Genomic DNA, 24,686 nt, shown 5'->3' with positions numbered 1-24,686 from the left:
TCACTGATGACGTCACCGGCATCCGCATCGTCATCGTCATCATCACTGATGACGTCACCGGCATCCACATCGTCATCGTCATCATCACTGATGACGTCACCGGCATCCACATCGTCATCGTCATCATCACTGATGACGTCACCGGCATCCGCATCGTCATCGTCATCATCACTGATGACGTCACCGGCATCCACATCGTCATCGTCATCATCACTGATGACGTCACCGGCATCCACATCGTCATCGTCATCATCACTGATGACGTCACCGGCATCCACATCGTCATCGTCATCACTGATGACGTCACCGGCATCCGCATCGTCATCGTCATCATCACTGATGACGTCACCGGCATCCACATCGTCATCGTCATCATCACTGATGACGTCACCGGCATCCACATCGTCATCGTCATCATCACTGATGACGTCACCGGCATCCACATCGTCATCGTCATCATCACTGATGACGTCACCGACATCCGCATTGTCATCGTCATCATCACTGATGACGTCATCAGTGACGTCACTGATGTCGTCACCGGCATCCGCATCGTCATCGTCATCATCACTGATGACGTCATCAGCGACGTCACTGATGACGTCACCGACATTCGCATCGTCATCATCATCATCACTGGTGAAGTCATCAGTGACGTCACTAATGACGTCATCGGTACCCGCATCGTCATCGTCACTGATGACGTCATCAGTGACGTCAGTGATGACATCATCGGCATTGGGGGTCACGTGACCCCCAAGGTAACGTGACCCCCCCCCCTGGTTAGTTTAACCCCCTCCCCAGTGCCCTTCCCTCCTCCTCCTCAAGAGCTGCGCTCTAATTCGGCGTTACAGGGAGTTGTAAGCGGCTTTCATTTTTTTCAGCTAGATTTAGCGGGGAAACTGTATTGGTGTGTAGGTCCCGTGACGTCAGGTCCCGTTGCATCAAATTTCCCGCTAAATGTAGCGGGAAAACTGAATTAGTAATTAGGTCACGTGACGTCAATTTTTCCGCTAGATTTAGCGGGGAAACTGAATTGGTGTGTAGGTCCCGTGACGTCAGGTCACGTTGAATCAAATTTCCCGCTAAATTTAGCGGGGAAACTGAATTAGTACTTAGGTCATGTGACGTCAATTTTTCCGCTAGATTTAGCGGGGAAACTGAATTGGTGTGTAGGTCCCGTGGCGTCAGGTCCCGTTGCATCAAATTTCCCGCTAAATTTAGCAGGGAAATTGAATTAGTACTTAGGTCATGTAACGTCAATTTTTCCGCTAGATTTAGCAGGGAAACTGAATTGGTGTGTAGGTCCCGTGGCGTCAGGTCCCGTTGCATCAAATTTCCCGCTAAATTTAGCGGGGAAACTGAATTAGTACTTAGGTGATGTGACGTAAATTTTTCCGCTAGATTTAGCGGGGAAACTGAATTAGGGTGTGTAGGTCCCGTGACGTCAGGTCACGTTGCATCAAATTTCCCGCTAAATTTAGCGGGGAAACTAAATTAGTAATTATGTCATGTGACATCAATTTTTCCGCTAGATTTAGTGGGGAAACTGAATTGGTGTGTAGGTCCCGTGGCGTCAGGTCCCGTTGCATCAAATTTCCCGCTAAATTTAACAGGGAAACTGAATTAGTACTTAGGTCATGTGACGTCAATTTTTCCGCTAGATTTAGCGGGGAAACTGAATTGGTGTGTAGGTCCCGTGGCGTCAGGTCCCGTTGCATCAAATTTCCCGCTAAATTTAGCGGGGAAACTGAATTAGTACTTAGGTCATGTGACGTCAATTTTTCCGCTAGATTTAGCGGGGAAACTAAATTGGTGTGTAGGTCCCGTGGCGTCAGGTCCCGTTGCATCGAATTTCCCGCTAAATTTAGCAGGGAAACTGAATTAGTACTTAGGTCATCTGACGTCAATTTTTCCGCTAGATTTAGCGGGGAAACTGAATTGGTGTGTAGGTCCCGTGGCGTCAGGTCCCGTGGCATCAAATTTCCCGCTAAATTTAGCGGGGAAACTGAATTAGTACTTAGGTCATGTGACGTCAATTTTTCCGCTAGATTTAGCGGGGAAACTAAATTGGTGGGTAGGTCCCGTGGCGTCAGGTCCCGTTGCATCAAATTTCCCGCTAAATTTAGCAGGGAAACTGAATTAGTACTTAGGTCATGTAACGTCAATTTTTCCACTAAATTTAGCAGGGAAATTGAATTGCTTCGTTGGTCCTCCGACGTCAGGTCACGTGAAATAAAATTTGCCGCTAAATTTGGTGGGGAAACTGGATTAATATATAAATCACGCGGCTTCAAATTTTCTGCTAATTCTAGCGGGGAAACTGAATTGGTGCATGGGACTACAATTTTCCCCCTAAATTTAACGGGGAAACTGCGAATTAGGAGGCCGGAAACGTCGGCCAGAAAGGTTCATGATATCGGGGGGGGGGGGGGGGGGGGGGGAGCTGAAAAATGTTATCGCATTAAAAAAATCGATCTGATGAGTTTTCATTTACCAAAAATACAGGGCACGAACTGCTGTTTCATGTACTGGTCATCAGGATGCATGAAATAAAACCGAATAACCGATTAACCGAACAACCGGTTTGCCAAACCGGATATTCGAATTCGAAAATCCGGTTAACCGAATAACCGGCTTTGGTAACCGGATTCGCTCTCCTCCGGTTTAACCGGATAACCGGTTTGACGGATATTTTCATGCACTACTCTCAACCCACTTCTCAACAACGAGAAGACGTCTTGTTTTGCAGGGATTCGAATCTTTTTGCTGGACTCCACTTGCCCAGCGTCCGTTGGTCTGACCAAATAGATCTCGTTAGATGGCCTCGTCACATTCTTGATGCTAAATGGAAAATTTAATTCCTTTAGCGCGACCTCACATGGTTCATTTAAAAGGATAGGTTGGGACAGCTGTACCTTAAACTTACTTAAAGTATTATCGTGAAATATTTCACTGGAGGCATTGGAGAAAAGGTTCACCTAAAATTGATCGCTCATTCCAAAGACCGATCGTGCACTCGGTCAACACCAGACTGACCGGACCGATAGCAAGGCCCGATCTTTTCTATCGGAGGAAATGAAAGACAAATAAATTAAGATGATAATTTATTTCCACGATTCCACACTATCCGCAGTGACCAGCCTGTAATGAAGAATATCCGTGGCCAGCGGATGCACGTAGGTTGCTTCGATGTGACACTTGCACCACACTGACCGCTTGATGGTATGCACCGTGTCCGAGAGGAACACGGTGCATAGCATACCCCCGTGTCCGAGAGGAAGCGGAAACCGCATCCGTGGTTTCCGCTTCGGTCACCCTGGACATCACCTTGCTCACCCATCCCGACAAGAATGTGAAAGGACTCTCGTGCGATGGCCACTCCTTGTCCTTTCCCTCGTAGTGCTCGTACAAGCGGGACACTACACGGAACACCGACTGGGTCCACTTCGTAGGGAGGTTTTCTTTCTCCAGGTCGATGAGCAGTTCCAGTGCAGTCACAAAGAAGTCGTTGTTTGTCTTACGGTCTCCATTGCAGACTTCTATCTCGCTCCAGCAAGTGTGTTTTCCCGTGCAACTAGTCAGACGTCCGCTCGCAAACATCTCGACAGTTCGATCTGCACCACACGAATGTCATAAAGAGTTCGTTGCCTGGGTCATACGACACCTTACGAACATGGCAACAGATTAAAGGGCACCGACGGCGTTAAGATAAGCCGCAGGACTCGCGACACCTTGTGGGAATATCACCAACCACACTGCACATGGCGCCATCCAGCGGCGTGTCCCCACACTTTCCCACAAGTCAACGAGGTAGGCGGGGAGTACGCTGATTGGTGTGGCGACGGCGACCTCAAGCGCCACCTTGTGGAAGCATCACCAACTATAAACTGAGTTTGACAGAGCGTAACAGAGCGGCGAACCCTAGCACTACCCACGATTGCACACAAAGTCTAAGTACGGTAAATTCATTTCCCTCTGTGGCGCAGAGGTACCGCGTCGGGCTACTGAACGAAAGGTCGCTGGTTCAAAACCGCTGATGGTATTTTAAAAGCCCTTTTCGGAGTAATTGAAATTCGCAGTTGTCATGTGGTTTTCACGTGACAAATGCGTCGCACTGATAGTCTATTGGCCGATGGTCGACTATCGGCCGATAATCGATCATCGGTGAATGATCGATAATCGGTCGATAATAAATATATTGATCAATTATCGATTATCGAAAATCCAAAATTTTTTCAGATATCCCTTTCTGATATCTGAAACATCCGTTTCTGACATCTGAATAGGTTAGGATAGGATAGGATTGGCTAATTGGCCGGTCGCGACTCCTACGTCAGACCCAGCGGTGGACGCGCAGTCAGCCATTTAGATATCCGAAAGACACCCACATCGATTCCATAGATAGTACGATGTCAGAAACCGGACACCCCGATATCGGGAACATATCGATATCGGAAACACGCAGTTAGCCATTTAGATATCCAAATAGATGGGATCGATGCGAGAAAAAGACACCCGCATAACCTACATATCGATTCCATAGATAGTATCGATGTCAGAAACCGGACACCCCGATATCGGGAACATATCGATATCGGAAACACATGTTTTATTATTGATTGATTATTGGGCTATCGTGTGCACTTTTACTACTACTCTGGCCAATGCCCATGCCCTGTCATTTGTCCCTGCGATTGGAGAGAGGGAGGCCCTGCCCTGCGGCTCTGTGATTGGTCGGGGCTGGCCCTCCCCCTTAATAAACATGGTCGGGGCCAGCAACCTTATTTATTTCCTGTTACATCGTGTATCATAATAATACTACTCAGGAATAAACAAAAGACACGTCGCTCCCAGGAATCAAACCCTGGCTATTCGCGTGAGAGGAAGGCGCAATAACCGTTAGGCCACGCGCGCACTGCCCACTTGGACAGCTGTGCGCGCGGCAAAATTAATCAGCGGTTGAAGAAACGGCCTGCTGCCTGGTGTTACTTCTTGTAGTCGACAATTACAATTGACCCTTTGGGAATCGACTGTTTACTTGATATCTTTTTGTTAGAAGTAGCCTCTATGTAACCCCGCCCCCATTTTTCTTTCTGCGGCTTTCTGAAGTTTTGTAGTTTTGTATGCAGCTCTAACCCGACGTCACCCTGGCCACCCCTTGTTGTATCACATTATTTTTCGCATTTCATAAAAGGTAGAATAAATCGGCGTGTTTCGCGGAACATCGGCAGAATTGTTCATGCGCAATTGCACGTCCCACAGAAGATTTTGATGACGAACTAGTCTTTTGAAAGGCTACATCCACAACAATTATTAACGCTTGCTATGACTAGGTCCTTAGTTATATATGGGTAATTGAATTATAAATTAGTATATTTAAATTTATTTAGTTATTTCTGGGCACCGTCTGAAATCACAAAATGAGCTCACTTTAAAATATAAAAAGCACGGGCAGCATTTACAGCCTTTCAAAAACACTCAGTTTCTACTCGTTTTCAGTGTTTGGTGTCTCGGTGGAGCCGCAGAGGTCCTGCTCCCCGCGGGCAAAGCGCGCAATAACATGGGCCATCACACATTGGTCGCGTGATATGTTCAGAGAGGCTAGCCGGCAGGACCGAAACCTACCTTTAGGACCGTCGTACTCGTCGATGGTCAACTTGTAACTCTCCTTTGCGGAGGCGACGTGAAATTTGTTATAGCGCACAACTATCGTATCCCGTCGTCCGTCAGATCTTTTCAGTTCGATTCTGAGAGCTTGTTGGTTGTTCGGAAAACTCGTAAGTGCATGAAGGTTTTCTAGTCCTGCAACGGAAGGTATAAGATGCTTTTAGAAACAAATCACGCACACCCTTTCCAAAGGTAACGCTAGTCATAAACCCTCCTTGACGTAGGGCCTCACTCATAACACGAGCTGCAGGAATTAGCAAGGCGCGGCCTAAAAGCATAGAACAAACCAAGCTGACGATAGGGAATTCAAGACAAGAAATACCAAGAAGAGTAACGATTCACATTTATCATTTCGCAACACTATATGGGTGATTTCATCTAAACTCACACTCTTAGAAAAAAAAGGGTTAGTATAGTCCTCCCTAAAGGGAGGAACGCTCTTGACACATATGTTCCTTCAGAGAGGGAGAAACTTTCATCCCTCAAGCAGGGGAGCAAAAGTTCCTCCGTCGACTGCATCTCATTATGGCGGCCACGAATCGAGCAAATCGAGCTCGATAAGGCTTAACGAGAACACTAAGTCTATTGTACGAAGCGAGAGGAGCAGCAAATAAAAAAAGTAACACGAGCTTTCCGCGAACTGTATTTATTTCCGAAGTTTCCTTACCCCTGCAGGTAAAGAAACTTACGTTTCGAAAGCATGCAGTCACTCAGTCTTCTCATCGTCAGCACTGCGATGTTCAACGGAGACAACCGGCACCCAGTTCGCGCACTTTATGCCTTACCTTTGCTATTCCTCGAGCCACAATTCCTTCGTCAACCGTTGCGTCAACCGCACATCAGGGAGGAGTGAAAACCATTCGCCCTCAAAACCAAAAGCCGCTCTCAAAAAAAAAGCAAATCCGTAGCAACCTCTTGGCTTATGTCAGCACGGTAACACGAAATTATGGCGCAGCCGCGTAGCGTAAAAGGATGTTAGTTAAATCGCTTGCCACAAGATGCCAGGGTCAAACAGAGTAATCGCAAGTAGCTAGGCTAGGTGGCGCTAGGTACCGCCCAATTCATGTTTTACAAAAAATATTTTTATTTTCTTACGCTACAATTGCCTTTCCTTTTCTTCGGGAATCTCTAACACATGTAGACACGTTACGTACACTACAAGCATCAGGTGAACATATGTTGAGCGCATACACAGGCATCGCACATACAAACATCAATACAACAGTCACAACAGCACACTAACCCGATCACTACTCCCGACCCCTGCGTTTCCGTCTTTTATACTGGTCGTTTTGAACGTGCGGAATTTTTCGGTGACTCCCTAAGCAATAAAAAATAATCCGAACATGCTAATTTTTTTTCAGCAATGTCATACATCTGAGACTATTTTTAATGGCTCAGGGGATGAATCTCTTATTAAAACGAAAACGCTCGATCATGCCGTAATTATTTGAAAGCCAATAAATCGAGCCGCTCCAATGTGGTTCCAAGCCATGAGTTTGTTTTCCCGCACGGCCCTTCGTAGCCAGTATTTATATTGCAGTGTTTGTTTTTCTATTTGTGGTGTTCGCGCACGGCTGCAATTGCCGTCTTGAATTAATCCTTGTAGAGCGGATATTCACTCAGCTGGAAGTGATGCTTCACGGGCAGAGAAATCGCTTTTCGATCAACTTGAATGCAGTCAAAGCCGCGACTTGCGGCAACGGAGCTACGCCGTTGCGAGCTCCAACACTTCTAGCGCTCATCCCAGCGCGCCACTTGGAGGGCAGTTTCTACAGGAACCGTAATATATTTAAACAGCAAAATAAAGGATAGCGTTTGGTTTTTTTTTTCTCGATTTTACCTGTTTTTTTTTGTTTTTTTTTAATGCTAAACTTCCGTTGTAAATATACGTAATTTCCGCCATACTTTCGTACTGTTCAGTCTTTTCCCCAGAGCGCAATCGCTCTCGGGGACCGACAGTCACATTGGCCACTGTACATAGGAGCCTACCGTTCAGACCAGCGTTCAACATGACTATCCACACGTCGATCGACTGCACCTAATCCCTCAAGTGGTTTTAAACTCTTTAATGTAAAGCGGAATGTCATCCTGCGACACCCCGCCCCCTCCGTACACGGCCCGAACAGCGGCATCAATGCCCGACAGTTTACGTCATCTCATCTTGTTGTTACACCACTGATACGCGAACACACGGTCACATCGGCGACAATTCCAGTCTTCTGTTCACAACCCACAACACTGCCATCACGATGTCGCTGACACGCAGAAATACAGAACCACGTTGACGATGTTGCTGACACGCAGAAATACAGAATCACGTTGAACGCCGGTTGGCACTCGGCACGGGACAACAGAACCGAACTCAGCATGGAAGGCACCCAGGCAGCCGGCAGGAAAACCTCCCTTCCTTGGACGCAGTTCCCGCGATTTCCATAACGTCGAAAACGTCGACACAATTCCTCGTGGTTTCGCTGCTGTAGTGGCTGTAATTCTGCGTGTGTCCCGCAAATCGGAGACGGCCGTCTTACCCTGTGTATGTAGCGCTGCTGGCACTGCTCCGGAACTTCGCTGTTTCTAGCGGCTTCGTTAGATCGTTTGATAAAACAACTGGTAAAAACGTCAATGCAACCGAAATGTTCTGCACGTTTGGACTACAAGACGGAATTACAGGTGGCCTTCGCTGCCGCTGAAGCTCAATCAACTCAACATTAATTTATCAGACAACGTGCGCGATGTGCTCGAAAAACGAAACCGAAAGATGAGTCGGGAGGGCGAAAGCTTTCTCCCGTCTGCCTGGAGGAGGAAAACGTCTCGGTGAATAATAAGGACTTTATTTTCTTTTCCTCGGTGTGGATTTGTTTATGTGTGTTTTGTTAAATAAAAAAAAAAAAAAAAAAAAAAAAAAAACATTTCAAAAAAAAGAAACCCGCTCCTCTGGGGATCGAACCTTTGACCACTTGGTCAGAAGCGCGATGATTTACCCCTGCGCCAACTGAACAAGGAGTAAACTTGCCCTCCTCCTTTCATCTGAACTGTCGTTCCTCCCTTCTCTGGGCAACTTGTCCGCAACAAGGAGGAACATGTCGCTGTTGCTACCTTTCTCCTCCTTTTTTTCTTAGAGTGCAGGCACAAATTTTCGGTCGAATTTTCGATTTTTGTAACAAAAAATATGCTCTTGGGCAATTCCTATAATAAAAAAAGACGCAAAGGGCGAGTTTGTCGGGTTTCTTGTTCTCAAGTCATGTACCTTTGCAGCCGCCAAGGTGGAAACTGACGTTTCTGCAGCTTATCGGGGGTGCCATAGTTCACTCCATTAAATTTTCCTACTTTTTACGCTACATAAATATAACTTTTTGGGAAGACTCTAAACATATGCTTTTTTTTACGCTAATTAAGCGTCTAGGTCATAAAATCCTTTATTTTTTTTTTAATTGTCAAACCGCTTCTCTGCGGCGATAGTAATACGAAGTTCAGGAAGCTGTGCTGTGTGACCTAACACATATTCTTATGATCTTTACATCACCATAAAGCTCTAATTAAGCTCCTTCTTTGAGTATAATTTGAATATTTCGCGATAAGTATATAATGCGCAACATGGTGCCTGAATAACTAATATTTCGAAAACCTAGCTAGTTTGGCGTTGATTTTCTAAAAAAACACGATTTATTTCTTGTATTTTTTATTCACAGTTAGGTAATATAGCCTAAAAAGAACTACCAACAGAAATTGTAAGGTATTGTTTGTATGGCCGCTATTAAGACTCGAATCTCGTGCTATGAGCGTTTTAAATGGGACTTCGCACAGGCGCTCTGTACAGCAGAATTTTGACCTATGTAAGGTTTTCTATTTACCGTTAGCAGTTATCTCTATATCCAACCATAAACATTAATAAAATTTGGAGTAGTGCACTAAAAAAAAGTTTAAAAGTCCGTATCCGCAAGTGCGGGCACAGCGCTTACTTCTCCGAATCAGGGGAATGCAGATCGTTAGAGAATTCCTCTGGGGCCTTTTTTTTTTCTGCTTTGAGTTTGAAATAGTTAACTTGATATATAATTGTCATATTTTCCTATGTAAAACAGATATTTAGTGCATATACATATGCACGATTTTGTATCTGCCCTACTGAAAAAACCCGTATAAAAATTCATACTGGTTGACCCGTATATCTCATACGGTGTTATGGGATACGGGTCTCCCGTATGCTACTGGGAATCCGTACCTGTACAGGTTGACCCATTCAGATACAGGAACCCGTTCAGATACGGGGCCCGTACCGGTACGGGTTGACCCGTTTAGGTAAGGGAAACCGTGCCTGTGCGGGTTGACAATTTTAGATATCGGAACCCGTACCTTACAGGTTGACCTATTTAGATATAAGAACCAATATTTTTGCATGTTCATCTTTTCAGATAAGAGAAACCTATATCTTTAAAGGTTTATCCGTTCTGATGCAGTAATAGGAATCAACATAATGTCCAACGTTTGCAAACGGATGGATGTATTTTTGCAGGTTTAACAATTCGCATGCATTTGTCATGCAAAGAATGAGCATGAGCCAGGTCATTTCAGGTTATGTATGTATTTAGTGAACGCAAATTGGCATCTGCAGAACACCAACAAGAAGCTTAACCTCTAAGCAAGCTTAGAAGTCAAACTTCTAGTTAATATCCTGCAGTAGGATATTAACAAATTTGCATACTGCAGTAGATTCACCCGAGCTGTCCTCTTCCTTGGAGAGGCCTCTCGAGGATGCCTCCATAGGTACTCGTTGAATGCATCTGCAGGGGAAAAGAATACAACAATAAGTCATGTATAATCTACAGTTTCCTGAAAAATTGAATATTTTACTTCCTGCAATTATAAGCAAGCAATTTCCACTACAATTTATGCTTTGTTAACATCTTGTGATACCATGTAGACCCCAAGAGCAGGCATGCATGATTCGGCCCGAAAGTTTTGAAGATGTAGACCCAACAGTAGGCATGCATGATTCGGCCAGAAAGTTTTGAACCAGTTCAGACCGAGCTCAGAGGAGTGCAGAAGCAGTGCGCAAGTCGGGCTACGGCTGCGTGAACTTAAGCTGCAGCGTTACAAACGACCCTGTAATTGGTTTCCGAAAGACCGAAGAGTTGCCATCTGTTACTGCATGAACGCTAAACTGCCTTCGGCCAGCGCAAGATTCTGTGGAACTGAGGCTGAGCTCGTGCAGCACTGGAATAAATCGAACAGGCCAGTTCAGCGTCCATGCAACTTCCGGTTGAATCTAATGAGTCAGTTCTGACACTATTTGAACTAGATCGGCCAGTTCAAGCAAATCGAAAAGACCTAGTGTGACTTTCCACAACTATGCACTTAAAGTTTGCTTGCAACAGTGTGTTCCTTTCATTTCAGTGTTTATGAAAATTATAGACCTTGGAGCAGGGGACAAAAAGGAACGGAAAGACACGAAGCTCTGGAGCTTCGTGTCTGTCTGTCCCTTTTTTTCCCCACGTTCCCGGGTTACCACGGCTATCCTCAACCAGCTCGCCTGCCTGTTAACTAAAATAAAAGTATGTTCTATAAATCTAAATATGTATTTTCAATTATGAACATGGGCCTCTGATTGCCTACAACCTCTAACTTATTTCATGCCCAACAATGTCACCATGGGAACAAGTGAAAGGAACACGGAACACACAATTCTCGACCGGCAGTTTTTGTGCGAAAGAAAGATTTTGACCCGCAATTGTTGTTCTGGGCATGTATATAAATTGACAACACAGATTTGACATCAAGAATCATTTAACTAATTTAATATCTGTTACGACCCTTCAATGGTCTATTCATACGAGATAGTTCCCTGGTAAGAAAACTGAGCACTAGAAAGGAGGAACACCCACGATGAGAAGGCGGTTCAGAAAAAATGGGCAGTATTCAAAGGACAGAGCCAAACATAGTTCGGTTGCAGCAGCTCTAGTGAACAAGCAGACTCACTTTTACAACTTTGCTAATGCCAGCTTTTCGTTTAAAAGGAAAAATGAGTGCCTCAGCAGAAGGTCCTGCGAGCAGGCCACTGATATCATGGACCTCCCCCAAAACTTGCAGGGATTAGCAGATATTTGCGATGCGGAGCATGTTACTGTAAAACCTCCTCAGGGTGAATACATCAGAAAGCACCAAGGGACCTAGATGACCGTGACAAAGTCACTTTAGTTTTCTTCATATATTAAAAACAAAGAGGGAGATAGGGCTTCTTCATTTTGGTTTTGCGCTCGGAGCTTCACGTTCCTAAAGCTCGAACTAGTCGAAGTGTGACCCTTCAACAGCCTATAACAGTGAAAGTTCTGAAAGCCTTGGAATATTTTATCACATAAATTTTGACGTAGCAGGTTGCAACTTCAGAAGCCATAAGGTTTGAGTGACTCACCAAGTATGAGACATCTCTGAGAAGTGGGCACTTACTGCTGCCAACTTGACTGGAGTCAGGGCCCTCTTGGCGACGGCGCCCTTGAAACGCCGGCATGGCACCCCAGTCTCCGCCCTTGCAGATTCTCCCTGCCGAAGATCAACTTCGTGGCCTCTTTAACGAACATGGAGTCTCCCCGGGCTCCCCTCACGTAGAACAGTTTTTTCTTTTCCACCAAGACACCATGGCAAAGGTGAACCTAGAAATAGATAGAAATGCTCTACAGGAAATGCAGCCAGCCATTGGTCCCGATCTCATTGATCTTTCGGAAACTTGTGCAGACGTCTGCCGCACAATGCCACTCTTTTTCGGACGGAGGACAGGCGAGGCAGCTCTTCACGCAACATCTTGGGGGTATTCTTTTCGGAGCCGATCACAGAAATTCACCACGGGCACTCACTACTCATCTCCAACTTCTCAATGTAAAGAACAACTCATCTTGAAGTACAGAACAGACAGTGGAACAAACATAACTGCAAAGGAATCACATAGCAAACAGTTCCAGCCACGCATGTCGTCTGCTATGCACACAAAAAAAAACATGGAGGGGAAAACAAAAAAGCTCACGGTCGAGTGTAGCCACGTTACTTCCGCCGACTCACTCTCTCCTCTCCACTTCTCCGACCTCCGTGCGCGGGTTTCAGTTTTGGTTCTGAGCAGTTGCGTTTTTTGGCTTTAATAAAAATATATGTGACTGTTGCAAAATATTAATTTGGTAGTCTTTCATAACCATAATATATCGGCTGGCAAAAAATGAAAACTTTTATTGGGGGGTGTAAGTGTCCGTTTAAGTAAGGTCAGAGTAAAGAGAGAAGGCGAAAGAAGGGTACCAATTATAACACAATTTTAATTAAGCTACTTGGTACATGATTTATGAAAAAGCTCGAAATAAGACAAGGACACTAGATTGAAAACGTTTCAGAAAAGTGCCAATTAATTGGGAAGAAATATCTTATCAATGCCCGGCCCTCCTATTTACATTCATCAGCATTTTGAAGCAGCCTGATGGTTCAGTTTAAGGAAGCATACCAATAACCTCATTCAAAGAGCTGTGAAAACAATAAAATTTAGTCACTTGCCCAATATCTGGAATGAATATTCCATGAAATTCTGAACTTACCTCGTCATCAACCAATGCAAGCGCTGGCACACACTCGGGAAATGCCTCCGGCGGGCCTGCTACAAGATCCGCTGCTGGAGCAGCAGCATCAGCGGCCGGTACAAGTTGGGCGTGATCCACACCAGCTCGCACTACGTGAACTGAAGCAGGAGCGCCAGCTGCAGGAACCACTGCTGGGCAAGCTGGAGGACCTGACCCAACACCGCCAGACGGGACATTGTCACCTGCAACATAATAAAACACTCTTTAGAAAGAAGACACGGTACAGGAGTCAACCGATTTTTCGGACGCCAAAAATTCAGACAAGCTTGATTATTCGGACCTCAGGACTTTCCTATTTCGTTGACTGCATGAGGGCTTCATAGTACTTCATGCCACAGAAGACTACCGGCAGTGTGCTTATTTGTTTTTTCCGTAACACAATGGGACTGGAAAAGTAGCGCGAGCAGGACACAAAACAAAAGGATGAGAAACAAAACCAAAGAAGAAAAAGAGGAAGAAAAGAAATGCGCTCAAGTTCGCCGGCAGTGGGCGGCAGAGAGGTTGTTTACAAAAAAAAATACCGGTGAATAGCTAATGAATATTCATGCCAAGCATTTCCAACGGTTTGCGAGATATAAGCTCAATCTTTCTGACGAAATCCAATGCTGTTTCGAATCGTCTGCTCACCTTTTAACCAGTTGCACAGTTGCGTCGCTAGGCACAACTTGCCGCCCGATTACAGTTCAGCCTTGTTGGTGCTGTGGTCAGGCCAACGACCAGCTTCCTCACTCCCTCCTCTTCAACAAAAAGAACTCCTTTCTCCCCAATCACGAAAGGATGTGTGCTGGCCGGGCTCATCGGAAAGTGCATATTTAAAATGTTTTGACCGACAGAACAAACTTTCACTTCAAGCCTCATCAATGCGCACAGACCATGGTGTCTTGGTGTGAACATGATTGTTTGACAAACTGCAGAAAAATATTTCTTCAATCAAAGCAAAAGTGCTGCCGAGCAAAACGGGTTCGTCGCCATCAGCAACAAGAAACAAACTCTCAAAGCTCCATTTGCACCCTAAGAGAAGAAAAGAGAATTATAGACACCTCTTAAACTCCTTGATACATTGAGGCACCCCTGTAGTATATGCTTACTTCTGTTTGCGACAAAAAAAAATTAAAGTTACTTTTGATCCCTCAGATAAAGTGTGAGCACATAATGTGTAGTGTGTGAGGTGAGCAACTGAAAGTGCCTCCATGCTTACCTAGTAGTGCCAGCAGCTGCTTCTTGATAGCGTCCTCTCTATCTGGGGCTTCAGCTCCAGGTTCAGCACCCTCTGCTCTGCCGACCTCAGCTTTTCAACCAGTCGGGCATGCTCCCCAAGCGACACAGTGAACGTCCTGTCCTCTGTCTTTTTTGTTTTTTCTTGTACTTGCCACCCACTGCAGGGAATGGCGACATCTCAATCTGGAAAAGAAAAAGGTCAGGTGTTTTAATATTCATTTAAAATAAACCCCAACACATAATTGAGACACACATAGTTCACATGAAATTGCCCCCCCCCCCCTCTTTATTTTTTGGGTGTAGGTTTCAGCCCTATGACTGTGACTGCCCCCTCCCAGAAGAAATGCTTCCAGACGCCCCTGACAAGATATCCGGTATTCACTGTCAGTACAGGAAATAATTGGTATATCGTCCTTTACATACTCTAGTGTGTAAAGGACGATACCTGTTGGCAGAAAACACTGTGTAGGTAAACGAAATAGTGTGATAAAATATTGTGTTAAAAGGTACTTCTAAGTTAGTTAGAAAGTAAAATATGATTATACTACTTTGCACCCAGTGTACTTTCTATGAGGAACGTAAACTCTCAGTTGCTTTGTACTTGCAATTCAGTGCTTTTAAATACGATAGCATCTATAAGCAAAGCATATGCACTTTAGGCATCCGTTGGTCCGAGGATTTGTAACTGCTTTTGAAAACAGCATGTGCCGGCACATTATAATTCAGAAAAGAAAAACATGCCGCCGGCACTGCGCCTCAAACCCACAACTGTTGGAGTCTAAGCCGGGCATCGTATCCGCTTCACTACGAGCATACATGGGTAAGCATTTGCGAAAGAGCTACTGGTTGCAGGCAAGAGCGGCGTTGATGCACGTGCCAGTGACTCAACGCGGTTGTTGCCATAGCAATGTGCGCCGCATCTGGTCGTAGTCGTACATAGCAGACTTGTACCGTACGCATTACAAGTAATTAAATTACTTGTAATCGATTACTTTTTGGAGTAATTTTGTAATCAGTTGATTACTTTTATTAGGCAGTAATCACAAGAGTAATGTGATTACTTTTTGAAGTAATACAATTACTTGTAACCGTTACAATTTGTCCAAGGCCCCCCCCCCCCCCCCCCCCCCCCCCGGGCACACGCCTTTTTTTATGGAATAACAAAAATAAAATTTGCTTTTTTTTTCGATCGGGAAAAAGGAAGATTTTTGCGGAGCTGTCGAAAGCGAGGTCAATCTCTTTCTATGTACAATTTCTGTGGAATGTCCTTTTTTGTTTTTTTTGAGCTGGGCGACTGGGAGTGGGAAGCCCCAGGGAAGCCACAGTGCGTGACAAAGGCCATTCAGGGCGAAGTTTGAGGAAGCAGAATGTAGCTTTGTGAGTCCTTCGTTCAAACTAGCCCCCTCACGCACACACACACAGAAATAAAAAAATAAAAAAAATCCTCCTTAGGGTACCTACTGGGAGCCCGCAGGAGAACCAGAACCAAAGAATGCCTAAAGCGGATGCAAAATATAACAAAGGCAGTTGAAATATTTCCCCATTTCCCCTACGTGGTCTTTGTGACAAGCAATGTTTCGAGTTGGAGAAGTGGTCGGGGCGATCTCTTCCGCTAATGGATACTACACATGATCCGTTTCAAACCCTGGAGCTGCTGGTCTTTTGTATAACATGCGAGCTCATCCACATGTGAATAATAGAATGACCCCACACACACACACTGGCGAACGCCCAAATCATTAAACGTCTTCAAACGAATTATATGCTTGTGTCCGCATTGTGAAGGTGCAACGACCACGAAGAGGGAGCCAGTTTTTCTCCAATACTTGTGCAAATGTGAAATATAGTTTGGAAGCAGGGGCGGATGCAGGAATTTCCTGACGGGGGGGGTCAGGTATTGGTCAGCGTACCATATGTTTAGAAACCCCCTCTCCCTCTCCATCGTTTAACGCCCTAAATTTTACCCATGCGGAAATCTAGAGGGGGGTCAGGACATCCGGACCCCCCCTCTAAATCCGCTCCTGGTTGGAAGTAGTTTATTGTTATGAGCGCTAAAGATGTGTCTTCACACAATAAAGTAATCGGAAAAGTAACGATTACTTCTTTAAGTAATGTCCAACTACTTTTGCCGTCGAGTAATCAAGTAATCTAATCGAATACTTTTTAGCCAAGAGTAATAGTAATTGTAATCGATTACTTTTTTTTAGTAACGTGTACAAGACTGGTACATAGCCACATCTGAGGAGAGCTCTGTGAACCAGACTTGAGTATCATCTTTCGTTGTCGGTATGCGAAAGCAGGTCTCACCAGAGGAACATTACACAAGCGTGCTGAGGCACAGTGAAAGCAAAGTGCTTAGGATACTTCGGAACAACATAAAACATGTTTGTTGAAAGCTGGAGAGGCAAGTAGGAACAAGAGGTCCATTGAAGCGGATGAAAAGATTAAAGAGAGGAAACTTCGGCTGCAACGCAAGCAGGACGCCAAACAAATGAGGACGTCTTGCGATAGTGGAGAAGAGATGTATAACTTCGTGTACAGCGAGATTTTGAGTTGACTTAGAGCAGGTGAGCACATCTCGTAAGACTGAAGGGTGTCGAATTCAGATTTAATGCGGTCGAGGAACAAGCAGGAGAGTGTCTCTTGAAATTCAGGAGGGACAACTGTGGCTACAGCACAGTTGAGACCAGGAGTGGCCAAGCTGCGGCACTTTGTGTGTTAATTTACGGCTTGTGGTCCACTTTCATAGAGCGTATCTACCCGCCAGATTTGTGTGCCAGAATAGCAAGCAATTTAAAAAGTGTCTGTACAAATAGTCCTGACCAGCCGTAATGAATGGACACAATTACTCGTGAAGCGAACAAAATGCAAGATATTCTTTAGCCTAACCGTTCAATTTTACCCACAATTACTGCCCACTGGTAACGGAAGTGAAGTATGCTGCTGATTTGAAAAAGGGAAACAAAAGACGAACCCCCTCCTTCTCAACAGAGTCGAAGATGAGGTAAGAAAAACAGCCTAAAGGCACACATAAACCTCGAACCTTGAGTTCAATACCATAGGGATGGTCACGTGCTTCTTTTTCAAAGCAGCAACCAGCTCAGCTCGTGTCTCTGTAAAACAAAACATGCACACTGAATTACATCTCAAAGTCGTCGTGTTCGTCTCCCTTTCCCCCCTTGTATCGGGGTTTATAAATATGACCATTAACAAGCTAGCCTGCGCTATAACCCTTGTTTCAAAAATTATTTTTTTCGATATTTTTACACATTAAATGCACCACCTAGTCGAACTTATGTGGTAAATTTGTTGTAGCATACAAAGCCAATTTGTTGCGATTTATTTTGAGTGTCGTGGCTACCATCTGGAGCGCCTTGTAGTTAAACAAAGTAAAAACCTTTGCTCTTGCCGCCCAGTTCTTCACAAATCGGGCGCAAGGACATATTCGTGCCCACCACATTTCGCGAATTTTAGACGCCGGAACGGGGGACGCCGGAACGGGGGCCCACGAAATTTCCGCTTTCCACGTGTCGTTAAATTTCGCTAAATTTTGGACGCGTGGAATTTGCAAAAAAATCGGGGGCTGGCGAACATTAGGGAGTGTTCGTAGACCGCGTTTCCCCCTCCGCAACGAAGATGCGCCTGCCCGCCGATAGCCTTGACTGTAGAGTTCCGGGTATATAGCGAGTTGCGGAGGGCGTTGCGGGACAGCGAAAACGATCTATGAAAACTCCCTATTAACGGTTTGCAGTATACGTTGTGCTTCGAGCCCCTGATGCGTAGAAAACAACTTACCATTCGCCGGCGCACGCTCACACAGCCTCCCAGTAGACGCTTTTCGGCACGTCGGGGTCGAAGTCGCCAACGCTCGCCGGTTTGAACTTCTTGATACGGTTCACACTAACTATTGCCTTCGTGCCATCAACATAAATCACGTACAGTGCTAATCACACTTGTCTATAACGCGCGAGCGTGCTGCTTTCTCCGGGGAGCGCTAGACTAGTGGCATTCGTGGAAACTAAGCTAGTCACGTGGCGCAACATGAAACGGCCCGCTCAATGGGTGTCCTGCCCACTCTATCAGCTGGCGGCGTACGCGGAAGGCTGCTCGCACGCTTTTTACAAACGTCATTGCTCGTACAATAAACAAACTAAAGCATGAAGGCGTATCAACAATGTCGTCATCAAAAAACAAAAATATGTCATAAAGCACTTTACTTTTTTCTCTTATCAAGCTGATAGAGTGGGCAGGACACCCCTCGAGCGGGCCGTTTCATGTTGCGCCACGTGACTAGCTTAGTTTCCGCGAATGCCACCAGTCTAGCGCTCCGCGGAGAAAGCCGCACGCTCGCGCGTTATAGACAAGTGTGATTAGCACTGTACGCTTAGTACATATCGACACCGATACACACCAATCGAGATAGCCCTAACGTCAATGCGGCTTTGGTTCAGAGCACTGGCTGGCAGTGCTGGTACGTAAGGATTGGATTGGATTGAAGAAATAATCTGCCTTAATTTATATTAGTACTATTATTACTCAAAACAGTTTTAGAACATTTAAAAGCATAGAAACTTACCATGTTAAGTTTATTTATTGTTAAGAAAAACATTGTTTGTCCGTCGTTGGTTGTCTTTCTCCACTCTGCCTTGTACGAAATCCAATCCAATCTGACGTTAATAAACCGAAACCGAAACTATCGCGGTACAGGGCTTAAAGCTATGAAGTAAACTCTCGTTTATCTCGGCCTCGCTTCGCATGGATTTGGTTTTCTCATTTTATGACGTTAAATATGCATGTCATAAAATAGTTGAGCTTGATAGCTGAAACTGTTAAACTGAAATGACCTAATATGTGATTTTCTGATTAAAATTCTTTATTGAAAAAAATAGCACAGTTTAGTTTCGCGGTGAGCGCGTTCCCGTCGAGGTCTGATACTTTCTGGTCGCGTTAAATAGACCGATCTCACCGGCCAGTTTGACTACGTCACCGCTGCCGCAATGCAGCGAGGGAACTTTAGTCTTTGGGCACGTGCGACAACCTTGCTGGAGCTCTTCGCGTTTAGAGCACGAGAAGGCACGAGCCCTCGCGTGCACGGCCGTCTGCCTCCTGTGAACTAAAGTTATGGCGGCTTTACGCATGCGCCCAACGCTTAGTGGGATCGGTCTATTGTGTATACCGGTGAAGCCTGTACAAGGTTACCGACCGCCGGTTTAACTGCCGGCGCCGGTAAGGCGTTACCGGTCGCTCCGATACGTGGTTGCTGTTAGCCGCGTTTCGATTACTGGCCACCGGTACGTTATTACGGCCCACCAGTGTGGCGTACCGGCTTCGCCTGTAAGTGCTCACTCGCCACCTGTACGTGATATGGGCAACCGGTACGGCGTATCGGCTTCGCCGGTACGTGGTTACCGGTTACCGGTGTGGCCTACCGGCTGTGCCCGTACGTGTTTACCTGCCGCCTGTACATGGTATGGGCAGCCGGTATGGCGTATCGGCTTCGCCAGTAGGTGGTTACAGGTCGCCGCTACAGAGCTACCGGTTACCGATATGAGAATACAGGACTCCGGTGTGAACCGGTATAGGCCGGTATACATTTGTACAGGTTTTTTCAGTAGGGTGACGCTTAGGAAGTACGGTTTATTTTGGGCACATACGGACTCTTTCGTAAAATAACGAGCATCTCGTAGCGTGCAAGGCTTCAAATGTGTCAGTCATGTGTTTAGGTTTTATTACTATATTCAGTGACTCATGCCGGGTCACTTAGACTTTTCCCTCTTGACTTAAGTTTGGGGGGGGGGGGGGTCTAGATGTTACCGTACTTCTCCGTCAATACATTGAGTAATGCTCACACGCCTTGCAAATCACCCCAGTGCCAAGTAAGTAAATATTCTTGCTTCACTGGCTTTACGCTCAGATATTGAGGTACGTACTGACATTAAATAGAAAACCTTACATAGGTCAAAAATCTGCTCACCTTAGCATCTATGCGAAATCCCGTTTTAAACGCTCAGAGCACGAGATTCGAGTCCTAATAGCGGCCATGAAAACAATAAATTACAATTTCTCTTGGTAATTCCTGACAAACAACTAAATCACCTAACTCTGAATAAAAAATGAAAGAAATAAAAGTTTCTTTTTTTATAATATCGAATTCAAACTTGCAAGTTTTTCTCAATATTCGGTTTTCAGGTAAATGTTCTGCGTTCTATGTTTAGCGCAAAACATCCAAATTATACTCAAAAGAAAAAGCTTAATTGGAGCTTTACGGTGATGTAGATAACATGAAGTAAATTGATTAGGTCACACAGCACAGCTTGCTGAACTTCGTCAAATATCGTTGCAGAGAGGCGGTTAAACCATTAAAAAACAAAAATGAAAGATTTTATGACCTAGACGCTTTCTTAGCAAGAGTCGCCTTTTGCATTTTCTTTTATTAAAGGAATTTACAGATAGCTACTAAAAATTTCAAAGGAGTTAATTATGAGTTAGCTTAGTTTTGTGAGCCACTTGTATTACTGGGCGACAAGTGAATGAAAACCAAAATGTGAGCTTTTAAGCACCCATACAAATATAATATTGCATTTTCTGCTTATTTTACTTTATAAAGTAGTGCGATCTATGTAGCTAGAGAAAAACAATTAGCCAAATAACAAGTTGGCTTTTAAGAAAATCGACCTCCAATTTTTGAGATAGTCCTTGCTTACGAGAACATACTTCTTTTTCTTTTTTTCACACAATATAAGATATATTATCATTAGAAGGAGTATACTCTAAGCTTTCCGAAAATGCTAAATATGGCAAGACACCTCATATAGATCACCGGAAGCGCTGGCAAACTTTGACAAATATAGTCCAAAAACGTAATATTTGCAAATTTCCTAAAGTATAATTTATATCAATAATCATGTTAAAATTATTCATCAGAAAATAAGTGTGTTCACAGGTATCTAATAAATAAATAAGAGACTCCAATTTTTAATTAGTGTATTTTTGCGAGTAAGTGGATTTACTGACAAAACAGTCAAACAAAATCAGACCAAGCTTTTATGGCTGTCATGCAAACAAAATATTACATTTCCTATTTATATTACCTTAGAAAGCACTGCAATGGCTAGCTAGAGAAAAAAATGAGCCAAACAAAAAGTTTTTTTTTTGGGGGAAAGTCGACATCCAATTTATAAGATATTTTTAAATAATCATTGTTTTACGAGTATATACTGCCCTTTCTCTTTTACACACAACATTCAATTTGTTATCCATAAAAAAGTGAACTTTCAGCTTTATGAATACAAATATGTTACGATATCTCAAATAGGTCACACGGAAGAGCTGGTCAAATTTTGTAAATATTGTCAAAAGGACACAATTTGATAATATTTACAACAAAAGTGAAGATAGATAATCACAATAAAATTATTGTCCATAAATAATCTATATTCTGGGAGTGGTCGAAAAAAGTTACATTGCACCACTAAAAGAAGGCAAAAAGTTCAAAGGAGTGAAACATGACACATCCGACAGGCGAGAGCAAGGTCAGTTTCCGCCTTGGCTGCATAAAATGTTCATAACTCGAGAACAGAAAATCGCCCGAACTTGCGGTTAGCACTCCCTGTCACAGAAAGGTTTTCCCCGAAATATATATTTTTTTCGTCAAAATTAGAAATTCTACTTTAAATCCGTGCCTGAGTTGAGATGAAAACACCCATATAGTCTTATTCTTTGAGAGCAAAGGGTGATGCATTATATTATTATACTTGTTTATATTCATGAGCAAGCTGAAATGCTGGCAAGAGAAAATTGTTTGTGCGAGCTTGTTTTCTATGGCTAATCAAAGCTAATCGCAAAGCAAATAAACGCATATAGGCTACGTCACCTGAAGGTACCTTTATTGTCTGGTTTTGTTTTAAATGTGGAGCAAATTAATATAACTACTACTGGTGTTTTCTGTTCAGCGCAAGAAACTTTTTTTTGGCTCGGGGGAGATATTAAAAGGAGGTTTAACGTCACTGACAGATTTGGCATGGCGCACGGTACATGTAGCCCACTAAAGTTTGCGGGAAAGATTACCAAATGACGTGACGTTGCCGCATGACGTGACGCCAAGGTGTCACGTGACATCTGCGACTCCAACTGACTATAGGTCTTTCCATCGCTTATCATCCGGGCGAAAAGTACTGAGTCACTGTGCTGTGGACGCATGCGCAGCGTCTGATATACAGCACAAGAGAGCTACAGGGCATGCTCAGAAGGCGTTCCACAGCCAGCAGACAAAGATGGCAGCGCTCAGCCGGCGATTTTTACAAAGGTCTATAGGTGGCGCCACTCGTTTATCAAAATGGCGGCGAGGATTGGAGATAGTGAGGGTTGGAGGTAAGCCTTGGTGTAGCAGTGGCTGGGCTTTTCTCGTGGTGTGCCGGCTTTACTGAGCGATACGAACTAGTCCCGCTCTTACGAGGTGGCTGGAGTGTAGTACACAGGCAGGTCGAAGTTTTCTCCCGGAAGCAACAAATATGTTTAGCGTTATATTGACGCCGTGATAGTTTTAGAGCGCAGCTCTTAGGCGCCCCTTTCCGGCTTGAGCTGCGTCGCCATCGTCGTCGGCGTAACCGCGCGGTGCATTTTTTGGTAGATTTCCCCGCTAGACTTAGCACGGAAATTTTTCCACTAGATTTAGCGGGGAAATTTTTCCACTAGATTTACTTGGGACATTTTTCCGCTAGATTTAGCAAAAACGTTTCCGCTAGATTTAGCGGAAAAATTTCCCCGCTAAATCTAGCGGAACGATTTCCCCGCTAAATCTAGCGGACACATTTCCCCGCTACACCTAGGGGAAAAGTTTGCCCGCTAAATCTAGCGGAAAAAATTTCCCCACTAAATCTACGCTCCTGGGGGGTCACGTGACCCCCGAGGTCACGTGACCCCGCGGTCACGTGACACCCCCAGGTTACGTGACCCCCACGTGACCTTGGGGAGGGGTCATGGGACCCCACCGAGGTGACGTGACCCCACCCCCGGTCACGTGGCCCCCCCCCCCCCCCCCCCCCCCGAGAATACGTGAGCCTCAGTACCCTTCCTTCCTCCTCCTCAAGAGCTGCGCTCTAATTCGGCGTTACAGGGAGTTGTGAACGGCTTTCATTTTTTCTTTAAAGGGATACTACAACGAAATTTCGGCGCTCATTTTTTGGTCTATATGTGTTCAAAAAAGCACCATCAAATCGAACATACCAATATCTTGTTAAAAAACTCACGAAAAGGAATTTTAAAACGAATTAAACGATTAGCAAAGAGCACCTGATGGATGTCGCTAACGCCTCGCTTGTAATGCCTGTCTAGCAACCTTGGCAGCTAGTGACGGAGGTTGTCTCGACTCCGGCCACGACGAGAGAAGAGGAACAGGAGAAACTCCTCTCTTCCCGAGAATGCCTTTTGTGTGTCACAGAAGTCGCTATTGTCCCCCTAAAAGATTATAGAAGATTAACCCGTCACTCAAAATTTGTACAAAAGCGGCCGGTTCGGTAACTGGAACGACTAGGCCATCCTCTCGACGTCAGCCTCGCCGTAGCTTTGCTCGTCTTAAGACGACCTACGTCACGATTGCGTTGGATGTCACGTGTTCTCCGCTGGGCCTTCTCCGAGCGCTTGCCAGAGTGGACCGTTTATAACGAAAAATACAGCCACCAGGCTCAAAATACCAACGTGCGATTGTCATTTACGGATTTTGTGGATCGTATTCAACCTATTTTTGAACACGACAGGAATATTTCGAATTTCGTTGAACTATCCCTTTAAAGTCAGGGGCAAAACAGAAACAGAACAAAACAGAAACCAAATTTATAAAGCAGTCAGGCTCGTAGAGGTTACACGTGATTCAATACCGGAGAAAAACAGACGACAAGGGAACAAACACACACGTCTCTAAGCTCATCTCTTTGCTTCACTCATAAAGATTGAGACCCGTGTGTTCGTCCCCTTGTCGACCGTTCGTCTTCGGTTTAGAATCGTGTGTACCGAAACTAACTTCTATTTTCGAGTCAGCGCCTCGGTATAGACGTTAATGTCGGTTTCACTCCTACCGCCAAATCTGTCTCACAACGAAATTAGTGAGTTAAATAAATAATTTCAGGCACTTAAAGATGTGTTTTTGACAGCCACGCCCCTTTAAATGGGTTAAAAGTGAAGAATATTTTT

At 44.7% G+C, this 24,686-nt stretch overlaps 1 protein-coding gene across 1 annotated transcript in view; it reads right to left on the bottom strand.

The window, feature by feature from the left end:
* The window catches only part of LOC115327354 (ficolin-1-like), an 82,931-nt gene that overhangs the window by 38,186 nt on the left and 20,059 nt on the right, over positions 1–24,686 (bottom strand). The window contains exon 4 of the mRNA XM_040207280.1: positions 5,629–5,805. Coding sequence (XP_040063214.1) covers positions 5,629–5,805 — 177 coding nt within the window. The remainder of the gene's footprint in view (positions 1–5,628; positions 5,806–24,686) is intronic.

This window comes from Ixodes scapularis, unplaced genomic scaffold (assembly GCF_016920785.2).
Source record: "Ixodes scapularis isolate PalLabHiFi unplaced genomic scaffold, ASM1692078v2 PGA_scaffold13__105_contigs__length_92229423, whole genome shotgun sequence".
Taxonomy (NCBI): Eukaryota; Metazoa; Arthropoda; class Arachnida; order Ixodida; family Ixodidae; genus Ixodes; species Ixodes scapularis.
Note: the sequence above shows the minus strand (reverse complement) of the source record. Positions and strands in the feature narration are given on the sequence as shown.